At 45.2% G+C, this 23,725-nt stretch overlaps 1 protein-coding gene across 1 annotated transcript in view; it reads right to left on the reverse strand.

Moving 5' to 3' along the window:
- ERCC6 (ERCC excision repair 6, chromatin remodeling factor) overlaps positions 1 to 23,725 on the reverse strand; it is a 1,256,800-nt gene that overhangs the window by 596,143 nt on the left and 636,932 nt on the right. The window contains exon 11 of the mRNA XM_044056771.1: positions 5,861 to 6,031. Within this exon, the coding sequence (XP_043912706.1) occupies positions 5,861 to 6,031 (171 nt within the window). The remainder of the gene's footprint in view (positions 1 to 5,860; positions 6,032 to 23,725) is intronic.

Raw genomic sequence — 23,725 nt, forward strand, 5'->3', positions numbered from 1 at the left:
CTGATGCAAAGGCATCGGCTGCATGTTTTACACCCCTGATGTCATGGAAGAAGAGACAGCATCCGACGCAGGGATCCAGGACTTTGATATTCAGGCCGGCTGAGGGTACCTGCAGGCAAATAACCCAAATGTAATGACTGCAACAGTGAAACACGAAGAAAGTACAGTTGTGTACCTACCATAAATGTAGATGTTCGAGTGTATTCACTGTTGCAGTCATTACTCTTGGGTTATCCTGCTGGCAGGCTACCCTCAGTCGGCCAGAATTCCAAAGTCTAGGTCCGGCGTCGGTTGCTGTCACCTCTTCCCTGACGTCAGTGCGCCATGGGTATAAAAGATGCAGCAGATGCCATTTTCCTCAGTTTTTCTTGCCCCAGATGTCAGGTGACCCCAAATTGGTAGGCTGAAAAATATGCCAATAAAAATGCATGCACAAAAATAACATTTCCTTCATCTACAAGCAAATACACCAAATAGGTTGTATAGGATAGAGAAGTGCAGATAAGTCCCAGCAAAGAAAAGGGGGATGGTGGGTGGGTAACCTGGACTGCAACAGTGAATACACTCGAACATCTACATTTATGGTAGGTACACAACTGTACTATGTTCATCGTGTTTCACTGTTGCAGTCATTATTCTTGGGTTGAATCCCAAAGCTGAGGAAGGGTAGCTGGGCTAAATAGGATTAGGAGAGGCTATGAGGCCCTGCAGAACTGCAGTGGCAAAACCTGCTCTGGACTTAGAGTAAAGAGGTAAGTGGTAGTGCTTTGTGAAAGTGTGCACTGAACTCCAAGTTGCAGCCTCTAAGATATCTTTGGTTGGTACTCCTCTGAGGAAGGCTGCTGAAGTGGCTGCTGCTCTGGTGGAATGAGGCCTAATGCCCTTAGGCACTGATTTGCCATGTTGAGAATAGCAGAAATGGATGCAATGGCCTATCCATTTAGAAATAGTCTGTTTTGAGATAGCCTTTCCTTGTGATTCTGCAGCATATGACACTAAAAGTTGCGTAACTGCCTGTGTATGTCCAAAGAATGCAGAATTTTCTCACCCTTGTTCTGTGGATTTGGATAAAATGTAGGCAAGTGAATGGTTTGGTTGAGGGCCACACTGGGTACCACCTTAGGCATAAATGTAGGATTTGTCCTCAGAGACACCCTGTCTGGATGAAAAATGATGAAAGGTTCCACAGCCATGAGTGCTTGTAACTTCGAGACTCGCCTTGCTGAGGTTATTGCTAGGAGTAGAGCTGTTTTCCAGGATAAGAATTTTATATCTGCTGTTGAAGCTGGCTTGAAAGGAGGCAGTGTGAGTTTTTCCAAAACATAATTGAGGTCCCAGGCCGGAATTGGTGCTCTCCTTGGAGGCCTAATGCTTTTGGCCCCTCTGAGGTACTGCCTTATTAAAGGATGAGAAAAGATAGGTGGTTCTGTATTGTAATGGGCTGAAATGGCAGAGGCATGAATCTTAATTGATGAGAAAGAAAGGCCTTTGCTTAGCATCTCAGTTAGGTATTGTGAAATCTGAGGTATATTTGGTACACACATATCAATGCCTTGTTCCTGGCTCCAAGCACAGAATCTCTTCCTTTTTTCTGCATAAGATTTTATGGTACTGGGCCTCCTGGCCTCCAAGATAACATCCATAACAGCTTTTGAAAGAGGTGTGTTCTGAATGGTTACATTATCCGCCATGCTGCCAGATTTAAGGTCCTGAGTTGGCTGTGCAGGATCTGATTGTTTTGTTGGGTCAGCAAGTGAGAAGTTTGAGGCAATATCCATGCTGGACCTTGAGACAAGCTCTTTAGGACTGGGTATCAGTGCTGGCGTGGCCAGTCTGGTGCAATCAGTATCATTTTTGGCTTCTCTTGTCTGACCTTTAGGAGTACACTGGGAAGGAGAGGCAGTGGAGGAAAGGCATATACTGTTAGGTTTTTTTCAGCTGAAGGATAGGGCGTCCACTTTCCATGCTTGCTTGTGATAAAATCCTTGTGCAAAATCTTTGCAATTGGTAGTTGTGAGGGGAGGCAAATAGATCTATGTCTGGGCATCCCCATTTCCTTATTATCATGTTGAAGACTTGTGGATCCAGTTTCCATTTGTGGGGATCCATGAGGTTCCTGCTTAGTTCGTCTGCCAGAGTATTTGTTTTTCCTGGCAGGAATTGTGCTTACAGGTGAATTTGAAAGGCCAATGCTGTGTCCCATAAGGTCATTGCTAGTCTGCACAGGGGGTAGGAATGTGTAGCTCCATGCTTGTTTATGTACCACATGACTGTAATATTGTCTGTCTTTATTAGTAGCTGTCCTGGATGAAGCAGGTCCTTGAAAGCTGTCAGGGCATTTTGAACAGCTAGCATATCTTTTTGATTGATGTGAAAATGCATCTGGTTTGCAGGCCATGTGCCCTGAATACATTTTCCTGCCATATGGGCCCCCCAGGCATAATCTGATGTATCCGTTGTTAGTGTCTGTCTGGCTGTGGGTAAACTGAATGGCAGACTCTTGTTGTGGTGACAGGCTTCTGCCCACCATTGAAACTCCTGTTGTAGGCAGGGAATGAGTGCAATTACTGTCTCCAGGTTGTGGCAATGCTGAGACCAAACACTTTTTAGATACCACTGTAGTTTCCTCATATGCAGTCTGGCATATGGAATTAGTAGAATGCAGGATGCCATGAAACCCAAGGCCTGCAGGATTTTTCCATGCAGATACGTGTTTTTTTGTTGCCAATTTCTTGAAGTAAGAAGTCAGTTGCTTTTGTTTGTCTGGCGTGAGATAAGCCATCTGGGCAGTTGTATTTAAGCTTGCACCCAGGAATATTATCTCTTGAGAGGGCACTCGTTTTGATTTCTTTTCGTTTACTGTGCACCCTAGGCCAGTTAAAAATCTTTTTACAAACGTCATATGCTTTAAAAGTGTCTTTGGTCTCTGCTTGAATTAGGCAGTCGTCCAAGTAGGGATATATTTGAATTCCTCTTTGTCTGCAAAACGCAATTACTGGTGCCAGGCATTTTGTGAAGACCCTGGGAGCAGTAGATAAGCCAAAGGGCAGTGCAGAGAATTGGTAATGCATTGAGCCAGCTATGAATCTGAGGTATCTTCTGCAAGATTGTCTGATTGGGACATGCAGGTATGCCTCTTTTAGGTCCAAAGTTAAGAGCCAAGCCTTCTTGCCCAGCATGGGCAGTAGCTGCTGTAGAGTCAACATCTTGAATTTTGAAACTTCCAGAAACGTGTTTTGTATAGATAGGTCCAGTATTGGTCTCCAGGTTCTGTCCTTTCTGGGTACTAGGAAAAGTCTGGAGTAAAATCCTTGCCCCTGCTCTTGTTGTGGTACTTGCAGAATGGCCCTCATGTCCATGAGGGCTGTAATTAGTTTTTGTGCCTCTGCCCATTGATTGTGTGGCAGGTCTGGCATACCTTTTGACCTTGGTAGAGTGTGAAAATGGAACCTGTAGCCTTGGGACACTATGTTCAGGACCCATTTGTCTTGGGTAACCATTTGCCAATTTGATGAAAAAAGTGCTAGTTTTTCCCCTAAGGGGGCTGTCAAAAGAAAAGTGCTTGGATCTGGCAGAGGAAAGTCATTGGGACTGTTTCCTGTAAGGTTGTGAATTGTCTTCTCTGCTTTTGGAGGTAGGAGCACCCCACTGTTTAGGCCTGTATGAGCCTTGGGGCTGAGATTTGCCTCTAGGACGCCTGTATCTGCCTCTTTGTGGTCTGTCTAACACTGGAAAGGACCAATTTTTAGAAGGCCAGTTTCTGCTAAACCTGGGTGGCTGTACTTGTAAGAAATCCTTGACTGTCTGCATGGATTTTGCTTTATCCTCCATTTTTTTCAACATCTCTTCTTCTTTAGTACCAAACAAAGTATCATGCTGTAATGGTTCATCTAATAAATTTGCTTTAACATGATCAGGCAGATTCTGTTCCTTTAACCAAGCATGCCTTCTAACAAAAGAACCTGTAACAGCGGCCCTGCAAGAGGCCTCCAATGAATCATAACCACATTGCAAAGTATGCTTTCCCACTTGTTCAGCTGCATGCAATAAATCCTGCAATTCCTTGTTCTCTGAACATTCAGTATTTGTCAACAATTTCTGTTTAAGCAGTGACATCAAATATTACTGATATTTAAGCATATGAAACTGACAATTTAAAGCCCTTACAGCCACGATAGCAGAAGTGTAGACTTTTATCCCCCCATCTGTCTAGAGGCCTAGAATCCCTATCCGAGGGGACAGGGCTTTTTGCAGTGGAAGCTTTAACCCCTTTGGGACCTTGAGATATAGTTTCTGGGTCAGCAGCGGGGTTCTTACATAGGAATTTATGAGAATCCGGAATGCTGTAGTATCTGTCTGGCTTAGCAGGTGCAGGGTGTAAAGAGTCAGGGGACAGGCCGGACTCTGAAAATACATCATCTACAATGTCTAAAACAGGTGGAATAGCAAGGGGTCTATGCTGAGGAAGTAGCAGAAAGTCTCTGAGCCTTTTCTTAGATTCAGAATAATCTTGGCTCTCCCAGTGGAAATGCTCCCTCATGGTATGCAGGGTTTCCCCAAAAGAATAATCCTCAGGAGGAGAGGCTGAAGGAATGGATTCTTCAGCATCACAATCCTCATAGGGAAGCATGGAGTAATCCTGTTCAGATGAGGAATCAGAGGAAATAGAAACCTGATCAGAAGAATCATACTCTGTCTCTTGCCTAGGCCTCTTATCAGGAGGGGGATGGGAGCCCCTGATCAAAGTAATTAGGTCTTCGGCCATTTTGAGCATCTGTTTTTTAGGCATGGAAGTCTGAGTAGAAGAATGCTGTACTTGTTTCTTTGTCTTTAGAGCTGCTTTAGTCTTTGTCTTTGAAGCTGAAGATGGCTCAATATATAGTTGTGTAGGTCTGAAGACATCCTCAGAAGCCGATGCCTGCTCAGCGGCTCCAGACCCATCTGAGGGAATGATTTCCGAGTGTCCAATACCTTGAGTATCCACAGGTCCAGTCGGCTCCACGTGGGAGTCGGAAGCTGCCTGTGGCTCTGAGGTAGCGGGCGCCAGGGGCTGCAAAAGCGCCTCACTGAGAACCGGCGAACCAGCGACTGGCCTAGCAGAGGCCTCGTCGTCGGTTTTGGACATCGGATGCCTATCCTTTTCCTTGTCCTTGCGTTTTTTTGTAAACTCCGGTTGTCGGCTGGTCCGACGGCATTATATAATTAAATCTTTGGCTAAAGTAATGAAATGCAAAATCAAACTGACGCTTAATAGTGCGTTGGTTAAATCTAGCACAAAACCGACAGCTAGCAACATTGTGATCAGGGCCTAGGCAAGGAATACAGTAAGAGTGAAAATCCTTATGAGGTATTTGCTTCCCACAAGAAATACAATTGTTAACTTTTTCTGACATCAGTCTGGAGCAAGAAAAAAGTTTCCCCAACGGGGTACTTAGCTTTAATGAAGACTTCGGTTCTGAAATTCGGATTTGAAAATCTCCGGAGTCGGCCGACCGGCACTTGCGAACTGCTTTTGCTTCAGGCACCGCGCGGCAAGAAAGACTGAAGAAAATGGCGTCGGCTGCATCTTTTATACCCCTGGCGCACTGACGTCAGGCAAGAGGCGACAGCAACCGACGCCGGACCTAGACTTTGGAATTCTGGCCGACTGAGGGTAGCCTGCCAGCAGGATAACCCAAGAGTAATGACTGCAACAGTGAAACACGATGAACATCATCTGTCCTTCCTGCTCCAATTTTGGCATTAGCTGAAAATGCTTTTTTTTTTTCTTCTTCAAGAAATAAACCACTAATATGGGCATGCTTTTCATAAGTAGTTGGGGAAAAAAAAAAACAACAGCAACAGCTTTTGCTCTTAATACCTGCTTGCATGCCATGGTAACAGCTGCAGTAGGATTTCGTATTTTATGTCCTTCATCTAATACAACATAATGCCAGCCTTCATGCCTGAGAGAATCTTGCATCAGACGAATGTAGGAATAGGATGTGACCAGTACTCCATGAGAAATGATGATATCATGAATTAGCCTCTCCTAGGATTAAAAAGATGAAAAAACAGATAAGTAAGTGTTATTGCCCATTCCATGCCAAGGCTCTTAACTGCTCTTCCTTTACCTGGCTGAAGTCTGACATAAAAATACTACTTCAACAAGTATGGTTACTTACTGGGACTCACAGGTACACATATGGCCCTCATTAATAAACATACATAAACCTGAATATAATCACAATAAAGGTACCACTGCAAAAATATAAAAACAATGTTCATAATGATCTTCTTACACTGTTGTCATCAACTGTGTTGTGCTATATCTGAAGCACTTTGTAAGAAATTAAGAACACAATCTTGCTATGTTTATAAAATACTTATAGCACCAGGCAGTGACACAATGCAGATACTGTACTGGTATGACAAATATCACTGCTCTTTACAACTCACTTGAGAATACAGATACAGAACATACAATGACCCAACAGGGATAAACCTTGCATCCTCCGACAAAAAGTTTGCTTCTGTGGTTTCATTATAGTAGAGGAATTCAGAACACTATGATGATCTGTTAAGGTTTCCCCACTAAACTACAGAGAAGTGACAGAAAGCTGCTTAGTTTAACCAAACATAAGTAGAAATGCGACAGCAACTGCTTTACTGCCACTCTCAACTTGCAAAACACTCCCTGTTGTAGGGCTCCTAGAGCTTATGAAGTATATCTAAAAGGTGCAGCAGTTTCAAGTAAAAGTGTTAAGGAACACTGCAAAGCATATTCAGTACGCAATACAACCTCACTTCTACATGTGTAACATAAAGGTACAACCTCTTCTAACAAAAGAAAGTTGTTGCCCACCCCCTTCATTTCAGTAATAAATTAATGTGCATGGGAGGTACGTCTCCCTTACAAGCAAAGTTTACTAAACTTTGTTTTAGTATAATGCTAAGCCACGATGTTTCTGCAGTGATTATGCTGGTATGTTATTCAACACAGTCATGAGATTTCTACTGTCATTTTTGTACAGTTTTATAAAAACACACAATAATGGGATATCTCTGGGTATTCTAGAAAACAGACTAAACAAGTGGAATGACACCCAAGCATCTGAAGAGTCCCTGAGTGAAAGGAGTCCTAAAAAGGTTGAAGACCGAATGAAACATTCTGAAACATAATAAAATAGAGAGCTTAATGGGTGGAAGACACGTTTCTGGGAGAGACAGTACAATTGACATATGACTTTTTTATTCTGCTTTGTTCACTAAGTTTAGTGACTGCAACTGACTACACAGGCATGACACATACTACCAAAGCAGCATACAGAGTGATGGATAAATTGAGTAAATTAATATAATACAAATATGAATCAACAGTCAGAATATAAATAAAAAGTACCTTCAAATGCCAAATACAAGACAGTACCAAGTAAAAGCAAACTGCACACAACATACAGGAAAAAGCATGCAATTAACCATTATTCTGTTATAATAATATAAATGTGATAAAGTTTGTGAGGAGAATTAGTCACAGAAAGAGGAGTACTGTTCTGGAAGCAATTAATGAAAAGGTTGTCAGCAAATGATGTGTTGTACATCTAACATAATAACAATCACTAAGGGTAAAGAAAAAAAAATGGGAGTTCTAGCAGATAAATCCAGGATCAGTCATTAAATACAATGAACCAAAAAGACAAATATCTCCGAGAACCACAAGCAGGACATTTCGAAAACCAAAAGTTAATGTTTAATAAAAAAGACATGCAGACAACAAATCCAATTCACAAGTTTTAACACAGCTTTCATTCAAATGCTTTTTCTAGTGGCAACTTACTTTTTTTTAAAAAAGAGACCTCCCCTTTGTTCATGTGAAATCATATGACTTGATTTCAAAACAGGAATAATGTTTACCTTTATCATTAAGACCTGGATTTTGATCGGCCCCAAAATTATATATCAGTATTCCAACTCTTCCGTCCTTTTCACAATATCTCCCTATTCACCTTCCTTTCTGACATATAGTCGCTAATTCTATCTTATTTTTTTATTTATGCATAAAAAGCTTCACATACTTTGCATAGTGCCATATATGGCAAATTTTGTGACTCAAACGTTGCAGAACATCTCAAGTAAAACTCTCTTTCTGTTAACGGATTTACTATATAATTCTTCCTGTAACTGTTTACATTGCTGGCAATTCTAAATTGCATGATGTGTTTCACTATATTATTCTTTTTTGCTCCTCATAACATAAATTTTGCTTTACATTCTTTGATCGCTTATAAGGGAAACTTGGTACCTTGGTTACTGCTTCCCTTTACATAATTTAAATCTTGTAAAATTCACCAATTATTTCTCATTATTCCTACAACATCCCTTGTTTGCCTATTATATGATATAGTCATCCTAACTTTTCTCTTATTCCTGTTGCTATTATTTTTATCAGTTTCATTATCCTGATGTCCTCCTTCTGAGTAATAAAGATCTCTCTTGCTTCTTTGGTATACATCGTTTAACTCTCTCTCTCTCAGAATACCCACTCTCCCGTAATTATTCTACCAATACTGTTATCTGATAATCTGCCCTACTATCCTCAGTATTTAACTTTGTTAACTACACGTGTTTCTAATCCCATTCTTGAATATATGTGTGTGTGTGGGGGGGGGTGCATACTTGTCCTGTCAAGATATGTATTACTTCAAGTTTTTTTCATATACTGAGGTCTCTATTTTATCATCCATTTTTTTTTTATAAATCATAACATCTAAAAAATTAACACATTTTGTCGACATATTGAACATATCTTAAAAATTCTGTAGTATGTAATACATGTTCTAAAAAAAAAATAGTCAAACTGATCTTGCATGCTCCCCATATGCTAAATATATAATATACAAACCATCTGTAAAAAAATAATATTTCTTGCATTCATTATTAAAAGCTTATTTCTTTTCCCAGTTTGACATAACCATAAGTAATAAATTCACACACAGGAAAACCCACTGGTTAAAAAAACCCAAAAAGAAAAATCTAGCAAAGCTAGCCTTTCTACTGTGTGATACTTTAAACCTCTTGTATCAGAGCCAACATGGGATATATGCAAATTACCCTTTAAGGATATCAGGTGTTTCAGCTAAATGGCAATACTGAATGTCCATGACTTTTACTTTACTTTTACTAAGGTATCACACAGTGGAAAGTCTAGCTTTGCTAATTTTTTCTTTTTGTGTTTTTTAACCAGTTGATTTTCCTGTGTGACCTTATTACTCATTGTTTTAGTTTGTTGGTTGGGAAATTTTGTGGACACCCTTATATTTATGGACATCAGTTGGGTATCACAACCTTGTGTTTCCAAAAGTCAAACATTCCTCTTATGCTGTGCTGATGATGCCATAAGAAAGCAGAAACATGCATGTCCACAGCTAGAGAAGTTTGCCTTTATTGGCCTGAAATTCTCCATAAACAGACTTAAAAGAAAAAGAAAAAGTCATGGACATTCAGAATTGCCATTTAGCTGAAAGACCTGATATCCTTAAAGAGTTTGTTTGTTTGTGTCTTTCGGCTTTTCCCGGTTAGGGGTTGAGAGTAATCTGCATATATCCCATGCTGCCTCTGATACAAGAGATTTAAAGAATCACACAGTGGAAAGTCTAGCTTTGCTAAATTTTTCTTTTTGTATTTTTTAACCAGCTTGACGTAACCAAGAATGGTTTGCTACATTTCTTTAAAATATTCATATTTATTTATTTATTTGTATAATTGATGGAATTTTCTGATAGGAGGAGCCGTGCCATATGATTTAATAGATGTATTACAAATTGAGTGTTGTTGAATAGTTGTTTTATATATACTGAGGAAGGGTATTAAGTCAAAAGCTTTGCACAATAAAATCTTTGGGTGTTTGAAAGTCTTGACTTTTTTGGATGAGGGTTTCTACCATCTGAAGTTTCAGGAGAGAACCACTGTGGCTTTTGGAACCACAGCTTTTTCCCTCCCATCTGGTTCCTAGAGGAAGACCTCAGAGGGGTAGAGAACTGTATTCCTATGGCAGAAAAGGTTTTCCCATCTTGTTCACTTCTGGAGAATGTGTCTTTGACTTTAGGCCCAAAGATTATTGAGTCATAAGGGGCATTGACGAAGGACAGCTTGAAATCCTCTGCAAAGTGACAGAAGCAAATCCAGGCATGTCCTCTTATGGTTATGCCAGTGCCTGTGGCTCTCGAAGCAGTTTCAGATGCACTAGAAATCAGATGCATCAACATGTTTGAAAGAGACTGGAGGGTAGCCAGCTGTGAGTCCAAAGTTTTCCTGTCCTCTGCAGAGTTGGACTCAGAGAAAGATTCGGAGATCTCTTTCATCAAATCCATCTGGAATCCTGTCAATATGTGCCACATAGTTTAGTGCATTCAGTGCAAAGGTTGTTTTAAGCACATACCTGCTTTCCAAATCAGTCCAACACCCTGAACTCTCTGTTGGGGGTGGACAGAAGAGCTTACTTCAGCAAGCTCCTTTTTGGATGGCAGGACCCTTGCTCCAAAGTGGACAGTCTTGGGTGACACTGAGAATTTATCTGGATTGTGAAGAATCAGTTCAGCCATGTCCGGATCCTTTGATGCCCACTTTGAGATAAGGTCAACCATTTCATCAGCATGGACCCTATGGTCTCAAGAAACACGGACCCCTGCTGGAAGGTTGTTTTGGAGGACAGTCCACCTTTCCGTCTCAAAAGTTTAAGGATCTCTCTGAGTGAGGCATCCTCAAAGGGGGATCTGGGGGACACCATGCCTCCCCTTAATTAAAGTCAGTGTCTTTGGTTAATGACTTGTGAGGGTAGTCAATATGCCTCCTCTTGCATACATGCTTCCAAGGAACCTCTATGGTGGGCTGTTCTGGTGAGGACTCAGAAGAGGAATACGAGTCCTAAAGACAGACTGTTTCAAGGCTCAACAGGGTCTGCTGTCTTGACGGTACAGAATGAACAGGATTATTGCCCAATGGAATTTGATGGGAGACACATGGAGCCGAATGAGGAAGAGAAGTCCACTCATCAGACAGGGACAGCATTCACTTGGCGGCTTCAAATGCTGAAGCCGAAGGGGAACCAGAAAACATTCTCAATTGAGCCAAAGCAGCCAATCCACATGGATTCTGGTACCCGACTCAGTGAGGCTCCAAAACCGATCTGGGAGTCAAGCTGTCTAGTGCCGAGGTTCCATGAGGAAGAGATGGCTCCAAAAACTTCAGTAGTTGACCCCATTCCTCCTAGATATGATGCCAATGGTTTGGCCAAAAGATCCCTCTGGATCTGAAATCCTCAGAGCCAATTAGGTCAGAGAAGCCACTGGAGTAGAAAACAACCAGGCCTACAGATCCACTATGGACATGCCCTGGGTAGCACTCAGATCCACAGTCCCTGAACCTGGAAGACAGATCGGGGTAGGAGCAATAACGGATGAGGGAATGACCTAAGCTCATGGGTCTGGTTGTGGCCAAAGACAGGAAAACCCCCAAATGAATTTGGGTCCTAAGGATCACCTTCATCATCCAATCCACATTCGCTTTTGCAAGACTTCTGGTAGATAGGACTGACCAAAATGTAGAGGCAGTGGACAGGGGCCTGGAAGACCTGTGAAAAGTCCTATCCTGTAAGAGAGGGAACTGTAGCCTTGGGGAAATGAGCTCTAGGGAGAACCTAGGCTTCAGCAGCAGAGGTGTATTGGATCAAACAACTACTGGTTCTGAGACTGTGGTAGGATCTGAAGATTTTGGAATTTTTGAGCGTGAGCCATAAAAACAGCAGCCAGAGAAGAATGCTCTATAGAACACTTCCTAGACTCTTTATAGGCTTCTCCTTAAGTCTATCACTACTCCCTCCCTTTGGACTGTCAGAAGGCCTCTTGACAAGTTCCAGATGCAGAAAAATGAGTAAGGGCTGAATCTCTTGTAGGGGCAGGGGGAAGTCCCATCAGAGTGAGTTTGTTCCTCTGCTCAGTAATTACCCTAGTGCCAAAAGCAGTGCAGCCAGAGTACTGTTTCTCCAGGTGGGCAATACACACACTTGGTGAGCTAGCCTAAATTTGGTATTCTACTATAACTACAAATAACCCTAAGACCTAAATAACATTACACTACTAGACAAAGCCACTGACAGACAAAAAAAGCACTCAAAGCACAAGAGATAACAGGCTCTATATTGTAGCCAACAACGAGCTAACAATAAGGTAAGGGTAAGACAAAATATACTATCGAAATCCTATCAAGACTATAAAGTCAAAAAACCTCAAGGTACACCAACACTCAGCTGAGGCAAGCTTGAGCAGTGGAGACCACATTTGTTTCAACTAAGTGGAATGAGATCTAAGGAAGCTTCAGGGTCAGGAGGGGATTATGGATAAGGGGATGAGTCTGAGCTTTGGATCCAAAGTTTAGGGTGGCCAAAATCAGATCTGAAGTCAGATCTGGAGACCCATCCACTGAGGAACTGACAGAAGAGACAACATCAGATCCAGTGATGGGGAATCAACAATGCCACAGCTTAGGTTCAGACCAGGTCAGGAACTGGTTTAGCATGAGTCAGCTAAGGACTCTATATCTTGCTCAGAATCTGAAGGTTAAAGTGTGAAGATGGAGGCCTTTTCCTCTTTTTAGTCAAAGGAAAGAGCTAGAAGTATCACATGAGAGTTGCTGTAGCTTGCACTGCCTTCTGCAGCTAAGTAAATTATTCTCACACAACTATCTCGTACACAACAGCAGCAAAACAACAACAGAAGAAACTTCAAATGCCCAGTTGACAAATGACCAGTCCTCAAATACCTCAGAATTGGTTGGCTGAATATTAGGCATCCATTCCCCCTGCACTGAAGTCGGTAGAGATATGGCTGTTTGCTCCACCAAAGTCTGGTCATTGGGTGTGTCAAATGTCAACTACAATTGTTGGAATACCACATTATGAAAGAAGAAAAACATGGGGAGCCCATGGAATACCAATCAAAATTGATCTAGAAAGAATTTTCCCACTGGATGCCTGAAGGCTAATCTCCAAGGAAGATTTATTTTCCTTAGTTTGCTAACAACCTTTAGCAGATGTCACTTTAATAACCATGGTGAAAACCAAAGCAACCTACCTCAGTGCTTCATCTTCTCCTGGAACTCCTTTGCCGAGGCCGTAAGACGGAAGAGAGAACAGGGAGCATTAAGCAGGCTGCCACAACTGGAGTGGCTGAATAAACCTTTACTTCAGTAGCTGAAAGAGGACTGATATCCTGAAAGAGGAGGCCTGGGCCCCTCCAGTCTCTAACACTTAATGTTATACAGCACCTAATGTAGGGTCAATAATTCTGCATTTTGAGTTTCATGACAGGAGGACTCGACATGCTGCTTCTTTTTCTTACCAGATTATCTTTAAACATTTTTAATCTACAGATTTTTAGCTCACAGGAAAAGAAAGAGATGAAAAAAATGTACTTTATTTTTTCCAGTAAGATTTGGGAATTCATTGTCTCATAAGCTAAATGACTTGTTGCTGAATTTGGCACACTATACACAATTAAAACTACTGTGAATCCCTCCCAAGCAGAAAAGACATTCAAAATATAACTGTTTTGAAGGAATCTTACACTCACAAGGACATATGTTGGCAACTTTTCTCCTGGAATGCCACTGTAATCAGTACTAAACTATACAATATAAACATTTTTGCAAAATAAGAGTAATGTAAATCTGTACTTGGTATTGAGAAATGTCAAAGGTTAGGAATCAATAAACTAAAGACGTAAACTGGAAAATTAATAATTCACTTCAGCAGGCAAAAAGAACAGGGTGGGTTAAACAGTGTCTACTCTAGAACACAGCTCTCTATAATAGCCACAGTGGAAGAATTCACCCACAGATCAACTCAAATCAACTTTATCATAGTTATAGCGCTTTTATCACAAAGAACTTCACAAAAACTGATGAAATTCACAAAACAAAGAAGTTATGTACTCACCATAACGTTTTATCTGAGTAGGTAACTTCATTTGTCTGCAACCTGTGGGTATCGGATCCAACTCGGCAGCTTTCCAAACTAATAGATCCGAGCTCCAAGCTCCTCCCCCTACCCATAGTGCCCTGCCATCTCCCTCTAACCCTCAGATTGAGTTTGCCAAATGACAATAAGGAATTCCATAACCTAGGAGTGGTTCCAATCTGTTTCAATGATGTCAATGAAAAGAAGCCATATCCTGACTCTTAGATAACAAACTAAGGGTGCGGGGGATGGAGGGCGGGTCGGTTGCAGACAAATGAAGTTACCTACTCAGATGGAACATTATGGTGAGTACATTACTTCTTTATCTGAAGTAGTTAACTTCATTTGCTCTGCAACCTGTGGGACAGAGTCCCCAGCTACCGACAACTTGGGAGACCCTTATGGAAGGATATTCCGGAGCACTGCTGAGCCAAATGATGCACGTCCTCTGGAGATCAAATCTAATTTGTAGTGTGTAATAAAGGTATGAGAGGAAGCCCAAGTAGCTGAAGAGCAAATGTCATCCAAAGAAACCTTTGACCAGAAGGCAGCAGAAGAAGCCATGGATCGGGTAGAATGGGCTTGTACTCTCAGGGGCTCAGGACGACCAGAGCTTTTGTAAGCTAGGAGAATGCACTGTGAAATCCATCTAGCTAAGGTTACTTTAGTAACTGGCTTGCCCAAACAAAATTTTGCAAAGGAAACAAAAAGTTGATCAGATTTTCGAAGATCTGCTGTTCTGTTTAAGTAAAAGTGTAACTGTCTGTGAACATCCAGACAATGAAGTCTGTATTCTCCTTTATTCTAAAAATTTGGAAAGAAGACAGGCAGATTGTTGGTCTGGTTGATGTTGACTTCTGAAGCCACCTTGGGAAGAAAGGAGGGATTAGTCCTGAAGGAGACCTTGTCTTTATGAAAAATTATATAGGGAAGTTTACTGCAAAGAGCATGAAGCTCCGATATTCTTCTGGCAGAAGTAATGGCAATCAGAAAAGCCATTTTCCATTATACATATTTCAAATCGAATTAAGCCACGGGCTCAAAGGGGGCCCAGTCAGAGCTTGAAGAACTAGGGTAAGATCCCATGGGGGGACTGGATCTTTAACGGGAGGTCTTAACAATAAAGTTCCTTTCAAGAAAGCCTTGCATATTTTGGAGGACGCTAGCAGCCCTGAGCTGTTGCCAACATGGTAGTGGGAGATAGCTGCTAATAGTAGAAGCACTGGCACCTTGATCAAAGGTATGTGAAAGAAAGTCTAGGATTGCTGGAATCGGAGCCGTAAAGGGATCTAAGAGAAACGTTTCCATTTACTGTTGTAGGTCATCCTGGTGGATGGTTTATGGGCGGCCACCAGGATGGCCTTAACTGAAGATGATATACCGGGAGTCCTAGCCATCAAGGGAACTGGATCAACCAAGCTGAGAGTTTCAGGTAGTCCAGATTGGGCGTCTTCAATCCTAAAGGGTGAGAGGTTAGATCCGGTTTGGGATCAAAAATCCAAGGAGGATGTACTTGTTGAGACCGCAGGTAAGGGAACCAGGTTTGGCGTGGCCAGAATGGGGCTATGAGGATAATTCTGCTCCCCAACCGACGAGCTTTCTGCAAGAATTTTGTCATCAAGGGAAGAGGAGGATAAGCATACAGAAGACCGGATGGCCAAGCATGAACTAGAGCGCCTCTGGGGGCTTCCCCTGGTGGGGGAATCAGAGCGAAGAACTCACTGTACTTTGTGTTCGAAGGCGAGGTGAAGAGATCGCAGCAAGGTTGACCCTATTGGAGAAAGATTTGTTTCGCTACAGCAGGGTTCAGAGACCACTCGTAAGGTGAGAGGATCGTCCGACTCAACCTGTCCGCTAAGATGTTTGACCGACCCGGTATGTGCGTTGCTATGAGAAAGCGGTTGGTGGATATCGCCCACTCCCATACTCTCATTGCCTCCCTGCAAAGTGGATAGGATCTGGTTCCCCATTTGTTTATGTACCAGAATACCACCATGTTGTCTATTTGAAGTGCAATAGTTCCTGGAGGGAGAAGGGGATGGAGAGCTTGCAACGCTAGAAGCACCGGCCTCATCTCCAGGACGTTGAGATGCAGTGAGGTCTCTGTGAAAGTCCACGTGCCTTGGACGGATCTGCCCATGCAATGCCCCCCCCACCCGAGGAGAGAAGCGTCCGTGGTCACCGTGACTTGGGGAGGGGGTATAACAAAGGGGCGGCCTTCTCGAAGATCTCTGGAGTGGAGCCACCAAAGCAGTGATTCCCTGCAAATCCTGGTGAGAGGAATAGGTTTGGTCAGGGGTTGACAGAGGATGGACCATTGCACTTGTAACGTCCACTGAAGGATCCTCATCTTGAGGCGAGCGAAGGGGGATAGATTGCTGGCTGCTGCCATAGATCCTAGGGCCCTCAAGACTAGTTCCGCTGCTGGAGCTGACGATTTTTAAGAGATCTAGAATGCAAAGGCTCAGATTGCGAAGCCTGTCCGTAGTCAGAAAGACTCTGGATTGAGTAGCGTCTATCCTGGCCCCTATGAATTCCAAAATTTGAGTGGGTTGAAGGGAGGATTTCTGGAGGTTTAACGTGATCCCTAGGTGGCAGGCCAGGTGTAAGAAGTAGTCCCTGCCTGAGCAGAGTTGATGCCTGATGGGGGCAGTTAGGAGCCAGTCGTCCAGGTACGGAAAGACCTGTATTCCCTGAAGCTTCAGGTGGGCCCCTACAACTGCCATGACCTTGGTGAACACCCTGGGGGCTGTGGTGAGACCAAAGGGTAGGACCCTGAACTGATAATGGCTGGCTCCCAGCCGAAAGCGGAGGAACCTTCTGGATGGTCTGTCCATCAAAATGTGGTAGTACGCATCGCTGAGGTCTATTGAGCACATCCAGTCGTTCTCCTGCAGAAGTGGGAGAATGGCTTGAATAGTGACCATCCGGAATTTTTCCTTGGCAATTGACAGGTTCAGCGTTGATAAGTCAAGGATGGGTCGTAAGTCCCCTGTCTTTTTTGGCACCAGAAAGAACCTGGAGTAAAAGCCTGAACCGGATTGTTCGGGGGGGACGTGCTGGATGGCTCTTTTTCTTAGCAGCCCTGAGATTTCTGATGCTGCTGCCTCCCTCTGATCGGGTGGGACATCGGGGAGTTTTGTTGCTCGGGGAGAGTGAGATAGGAAGGGGATTGAATATCCTCTGGATATGATTCGGAGCACCCAGCGATCTGTTGTGATGGACTCCCATTTCGCTAGTTGTTCCAAGAAGCGCCCCCCGACTGCCTCCAGAGAGGAGCAGTCGGGCAACCCCTCAGGGCTGTTGTGCGGGTCGATCCGAAAAAGGTTCTCTCGACCCAAAATTTTTCAGGACTCCTCTGCCCCTGGGCCGCCGTCCATCCTGTCCTCCTCTGCCTCTGAAGGATGAGGTATCCGGAGCGAAACGGGATTGTTGAGCTTTTCGGAACCATATCTTCTTTTGTCCTCTTTGGTTCCTGGAGTAGGACCGCTGAGGAGCCGAGAAGGGGATCCCGACGGCAGACAACGTCTTCACGTCTTTCTCGCTCTGGAGAAGCGTATCGCGGACGGTTTTGCCAAAGAGCGTGGAACCGAAGGGGGCGTTTGCGAAGGACGCCTTGAAGGGTTCCGCAAAGTCATAGAGACGGAGCTAGGCCTGTCTACATAAGACGACGCCTGTTCCGCTAGCTCTAGCCGCTCCCTCCGTAGCATGGGAAAGGAGCCGCATAGACGTGTTGGTGATTGACTTGAGAGTGGCCATTCGAGCCGAGAAGGTCCGCTTGTCATCGGCCGACATGGACTCTGGGGGTGACGCAGCGTACTCTTTAATCAGGTCTCGCTACAGCCTAATCACATGTGCCATATAATTCAGTGACCTTACAGAGAAGGTCGCTGAAGAAAACATCCGCTTTCCCAAACGGTCCATCATCTGAGACTCCTTGTCTGGAGGATACACCGAGGAACTCTCCTGTGCTAACTCCTTTTAAGTGGCAGCCGCCACCACCATGACATCCACTGGGGCACCATTGCTCCAAATTGTCCTGTCCGTGGGAGGGCTGAGGATCCTGCCCGGTCTCTTAGGAATTGGTTCAACAGTGTCCGGCTCCTTCCATGCCCTGGTAGTAATGAGGTCTACCAGGGGATCGGCGGGATGGGACACCCAAGAGGTAGATGAGACTGCGTCAAATGCCTCCAGAAACACAGACTCATCCGAGGAAGGTTTTTGGACAGTCCACCCCCTCTAATGCGTAACATTTCCATGATGTCTCTGAAGGAGATGTCTTCGGGGAGTGACCTTGGGGAGCCCTCCCCTTCCTTCAAGTCAGTGTCCTCTGTGAGGGACTCGGGTGAGTCCAAGTGCCTCCTCGTGTACTTCCGTTTGTGAGGGACCTCCTCGGGGGGGGGGGGGGGTTGTCCAAAGAGGCCTCACCAACAATGTCCTGTTCCCCTATGGGAACAATCTGGGATGTAGGCACAGGCTGTCCCTGGGGCCGGATGATGGAGGACAGGCCCATCTGAGTGGGAATGGCGGGTGGATCCGAAGCAAGAGCCTGGGGCCTCGAATCCCTCGAGAGGACCCTCTCCACGACGTTGAATGCCGAGGGGGAACTGCTTTCCCTTGGATCCGAAAGCATTCCCCTCAGATCCGATGTGCAGATCAGCGCCGAAGGTGACTCGACTGGATCCGAAAGGGTAGTGTGCCCCGACCTTGACGGAGCCAAAGGTCCACTGGCCCTCTCGGATCTGACGTTCAGCTCATGGCACCGAGAGCTCGGATCCGAAAATGGATCAGACAGACTCGAGAGTACAGTCGGCGCCGAAGTAGGAAGCACTGTCGGTGCCGACCCTACCCCGGCTCCGAATCTAGTCGGATCTGATAGCTCCAAGCCCCGAAAGCAGGTTGGAGAAGGAGCGATGGGGGTGAAAAAGGGTGTCGAGCTCCCCCCCCCCCAGCAGGGGGGGGGGCAAGAGCACTCCCATCTGCATCTGGGCCTGAAGAAATCGATGCATCATCCGGTCCATATCAGTGTCTGGAAGCCAGCCGGGAAGGCCGCCTGGATGACCTCGAAGGCGACCAGGTCTCCTCCTCCGGCTCAGGGGAGAATCATGGAGACCTTAAGGGGAGAGGTGAGCTGTTTAGACGGCAGTGCCGAAGGGGTGGATTCAGACCGCCTTTTATGACTACGGTGCCTCTCCTTCTCTCTTTCTCTATCTTTTCTGTCTTTTTTTCTGCTGTCCCTTTCCTTCTGGGCCAAAGTGGGAGGGTGAGTCCCGGCCAGGGGATCAGGAGCGATAGGTGGGGCTGCCGCGGCCGGCGCCACCGAGGTGGAGGAAGCAGAGTCTGGGGGCAAAAGGCCCGCCAGAATGAGCTTCGACCTCCTATCCTTCAAAGCCCTGGGGTTGAAGGCTGCACAGATAGTACAGCCCGAAGAAAGGTGGTCAACCCCCAGGCAAAGGACACACCAAGTGTGACCATCCGCTGGAGAAAGCTTATGGCCACACTCGGTACATTTTGAGAAAACGGTTTTAGGGCCTTCAGCCATTGTAAAAGAAGAAAGGAAAGTAGGCCCACAAGCACACACCTTCACACACACAGAGGGGGGAGGGGAATAAAACTAACTTAATTAAATATTCAAGAGAACTACCCAAAAAAGACTACAAAATATAGGGGGGGTTCACACACACCAAGAAAAGGAAAAATCTGACAGAAATTGAAGTTTTTAAGACTGATTTACAATACTATTGCTCGGAGCTCGTTCTAGAGAAGCTTATGGAAGCCACGGCAAATGAGATCTGGGGGTTACAGGGAGATGGCAGGGCATTATGGGTAGAGGGGAGGAGCTTGGAGCTCGGATCTATTAGCTTGGAAAGCTGCCGGCTCGTATCCGATACCCACAGGTTGCAGAGCAAATTAAGTTAACTACTTCAGATCAAATTTTAACAAAACTTAAGTAAAAAACAGTTGAAGTGTGTACTGAATAAAATGAGAAGTTATGTACCTACCATAACGTTCCACGTTAGTTGTCTTCTTCTCGCCTTCTTTCTTGCTGGATGGGTTCGGAGCCGATCCTCGGCTCTGACTCAGCCTATACTAAAGCTCGAGAGCTATTTTTACCGGCTAGAGGCTACCCTATATTCCACAATGCTAGGTGCTAACTACCCAGATCTCGTTTGATAGCTGAAACCATAGCAGTTCTGATCTCCAAAATAAGGAGAAGTGGAAACCTCACTCGCAAGTCACCTAGAGCTATAGCTACCAGTAAAAAAGATAGCCAAGGGGGCTAATACTGAGGCAGAAAGAAGATCCCCAGGGATCCTTAGGTCTGTCCAGGCTAGGGGGGTGGGGGGGGACGCAAGAAAGAAGGCGAGAAGAAGACAACAAACATGGAACGTTATGGTAGGTACATAACTTCTCAATGTTAAGTTGTCAATCTCACCTTCATTCTTGCTGGATGGGACCTGAACGTCCAGAAAATGCAGCTTTTGTTCCGCTCTGTTGGAGTAGTTGGGGAAGAAACCTGGAAGATCGATAGTCTAGTTTAGGTTCACCTCAGAAGAAACCTTGGGTAAAAAGGACGGGTTAGTCCCGAGAGACACTCTGTCTTTATGGAAAACTAGATAAGGTGGACGAATGCAAAGGGCATGAAGTTCTGATACTCTTCTCGCAGATGTTATGGCGACTAGAAAAAGAGTCTTCCAAGAGAGCAACTTCAAGGAGCAGGAAGCCGCAGGTTCAAAGGGGAGAAGAATCAAGGAAGTTAGAACCAAATTTAAGTCACACTGTGGTGGGGGTCTCTGATTGGGGGCTTAAGCAAAAAGATACCTTTAAGAAAGGTTTTGCAAAGCTTATGGGACATGATACTGGAGTCCGAAAAGCCTACATGAAAGTTTGAAATAGACGCTAACTGTACTCTGATGGTGGAGGAAGAAGACCCTGAGTGAAACAGTTCAGCTAGGAAGTCTAGGACTGATTGGATAAGGGCAGTAAAAGGATCCATATTTCTAGCTCCTGCCCAGAAGGAAAAACGCTTCCACTTGCTGGCATAAATCCTTCTGGTAGATGACTTAAGGGAAGCTATAAGGATGTCACGCACAGAATGGGAAATAAGGGGAAGCCTGGCTAGGGGGTTGGAATTGGAGCAACCAAGCTGTGAGGTTGAGAGACTGGAGGGAGTGGTGCAGCTGTCCCGACTGATGGGTCAAGAGATCTGGCACTGGGTCCAGATGCCAGGGCTGCACCAAGAGGTAATGATGCAGGAACGGAAACCATATCTGTCGAGGCCAGTAACGAGCAATGAGGATCATCGTTGCTCTCAAGGTGGTAGCTTTCTGAATCAACTGAGTGATTAATGGAAAGGGGGGAAAGGCATACAGAAGTCCCCGGGGCCAATCGTGGACTAGAGCGTCTCTGGGGGGGTGGCCGGGAAGAGGGAAGAGAGTGAAAAAGTCGTGGCACTTGCTGTTTAGAGGTATTGCAAAAAGATCGCAGCAAGGTCGACCCCATTTCTGAAAAATTTCTTCCACTACTGCTTGCTTGAGAGACCACTCGTGTGGCATGAGAATGGCTCTGCTCAACCTGTCCGCTATGATGTTGGACTTCCCAGGGATGTGCGTTGCTATCAGAAACCGCTGAGAGGAGATCGCCCACTGCCAAAGTCTGAGTGCCTCTTGACATAAGGGATAGGACTTGGTTCCACCCTGTTTGTTGATGTACCACACTACGGACATATTGTCCGTCTGAACTGCAATAGTCCCGATGGGAAGAGAGTCCTGAAGGGCTTGCAACGCTAAAAGTACTCCTCTCATCTCCAAGACATTTATGTGCAGGTGGCATTCGAAAGGTTGTCATGTGCCCTGGACCATCCTGCCCTGAAAATGCCCCCCCACCCGACCAGGGAGGCGTCCGTTGTCACCGTGGCGACCGGGGGAGAAGAAAGAAGTGGTCTGCCCTGAAGGACTTGAGGGGAGACGATCCACCAAGAAAGTTGTTTCTTGCAAGACAGGGTTATTAAGATGTTGTGTGACATTGGAAGCTGTTGAAAGGACCACTGGGAAAAAAGCATCCACTGAAGGATCCGCATATGAATGCGAGCTAGGGGAAGTAGTATAATAGCTGCCGCCATGAGACCTAATACCTTCAGGACAAACCTGGCCTGGATTCTGTTGCTCTGAAGGAGGATGTGAACATGACTGTGAATATCTAGAACTCTTTGCTCGGTTAGTTTTGCGGAGAGTCGGACTGTATCCAAGGTGGCGCCTATGAAGGTAATAGACTGACAAGGCGACAAGGCAGACTTTTCAAAATTTATGGAGATACCTAGCCCTTTGCAAGTATGAATGGTGTAATCTCTGGAGAGGAGAAGCTGACACCTGGTGGTGGCAGTGAGGAGCCAGTCGTCTAGATATGGAAACACCTGGAATCCTTGACACCTCAGATGAGCCGTAACTGCTGCCATGCATTTGGTGAACACTCGGGGGGCTGTAGTGAGACCAAAGGGCAGGGCCCTGAACTGGTAGTGACTGGCTCCCAGCCGGAAGCGGAGAAACCTCCTGGAGCGCTTGTGCATCTTGATGTGGTAGTACGCATCCTGAAGGTCTACTGAGCACATCCAATTGTCCTGACCCAGAAAGGGTAGAATGGACTGTAGCGTGACCATTCGGAACGTCGTTCTTCTTAAAGACTTGTTTAGTCTGCTGAGATCCAATATTGGTCTCCAGTCCACTGTCTTTTTTGGTACCAAAAAGAACTTGGGAGTAAATTCCAGATCCTTGTTGGTCTGCTGGGACTGGCTGGATGGCTCTTTTTGTTAGCAGTTTTGATATTTCTAGTACTGCTTGTTCCCTTAGACTGGGTGGAACGTCTGGAAGGGGCCCTTTTGGCTGAGTTGGGGTGTGGATAAAGGGAATTTTGTAACCCTCGGATATGATCGACCGTACCCATTTGTCTTGGGTGAGTCAAAGCCAGGCTTCTGGGTACAGTGATAACCTTCCCCCGACTGCCTCCGAAGGCGGACAGTCGGGCAGCTTCTCAGGGATGCTGGAAGGGTTTGTCAGAGAGAGACTCTCTGCTACCCTGATTTTGCGGACCTCCTCTGCCTCTACAGCCCCCGCCTCTAGAGGGGAACTGACCTCTTGCGTCAGGCGCGACCTCTTGTGGTTTACAGAACCACATTTTCCCACCATTCTGACCCTTAGGATATGGTCTAGACGGGGTGGAAAAATGGACTCCCACGGCAGAGAGAGTCTTGCCTTCTTGCTTGCATCGGGTCAAAGTATCCTTCACCTGAGGTCCAAACAAAGCTGAACCATCAAAGGGGGAGTTAGTGAAGGACGCCTTGAAGGGGTCTGCAATGTTACAAAGCCGCATCCAGGCGTGACGCCATAATGCCATGCCTGTGCCTGCAGCCCTACTCGCCTCATCGGCTGCGTAGGAAATAAGCCGCATGGAGGAGTTGACAATGGAATTCAGGGTTGCCAGCTGGGAGTTGATTTTGTCTTGAGACCCCGCAGCTGTTGGATCCTGTAGGGCCTCACCCACTTCTTTTAGCATGTCACTTTGAAGGCGGGTGAAATGGCACAGGTAATTCAGCGACCTCATGACAAAGGTCGCTGAAGAAAACATCCGCTTGCCGTACCTGTCCATAGTCCTAGACTCCTTGTTAGGAGGATGAACAGGTACTAAAGGATCAGCCAGTTCCTTCTTAGTGGCTGCAGCCACCACCATGGCATCAACCAG

The sequence above is a fragment of the Protopterus annectens genome, chromosome 14.part0 (genome assembly GCF_019279795.1).
Source record: "Protopterus annectens isolate FY-2018-M chromosome 14.part0, PAN1.0, whole genome shotgun sequence".
Classification (NCBI taxonomy): domain Eukaryota; kingdom Metazoa; phylum Chordata; order Ceratodontiformes; family Protopteridae; genus Protopterus; species Protopterus annectens.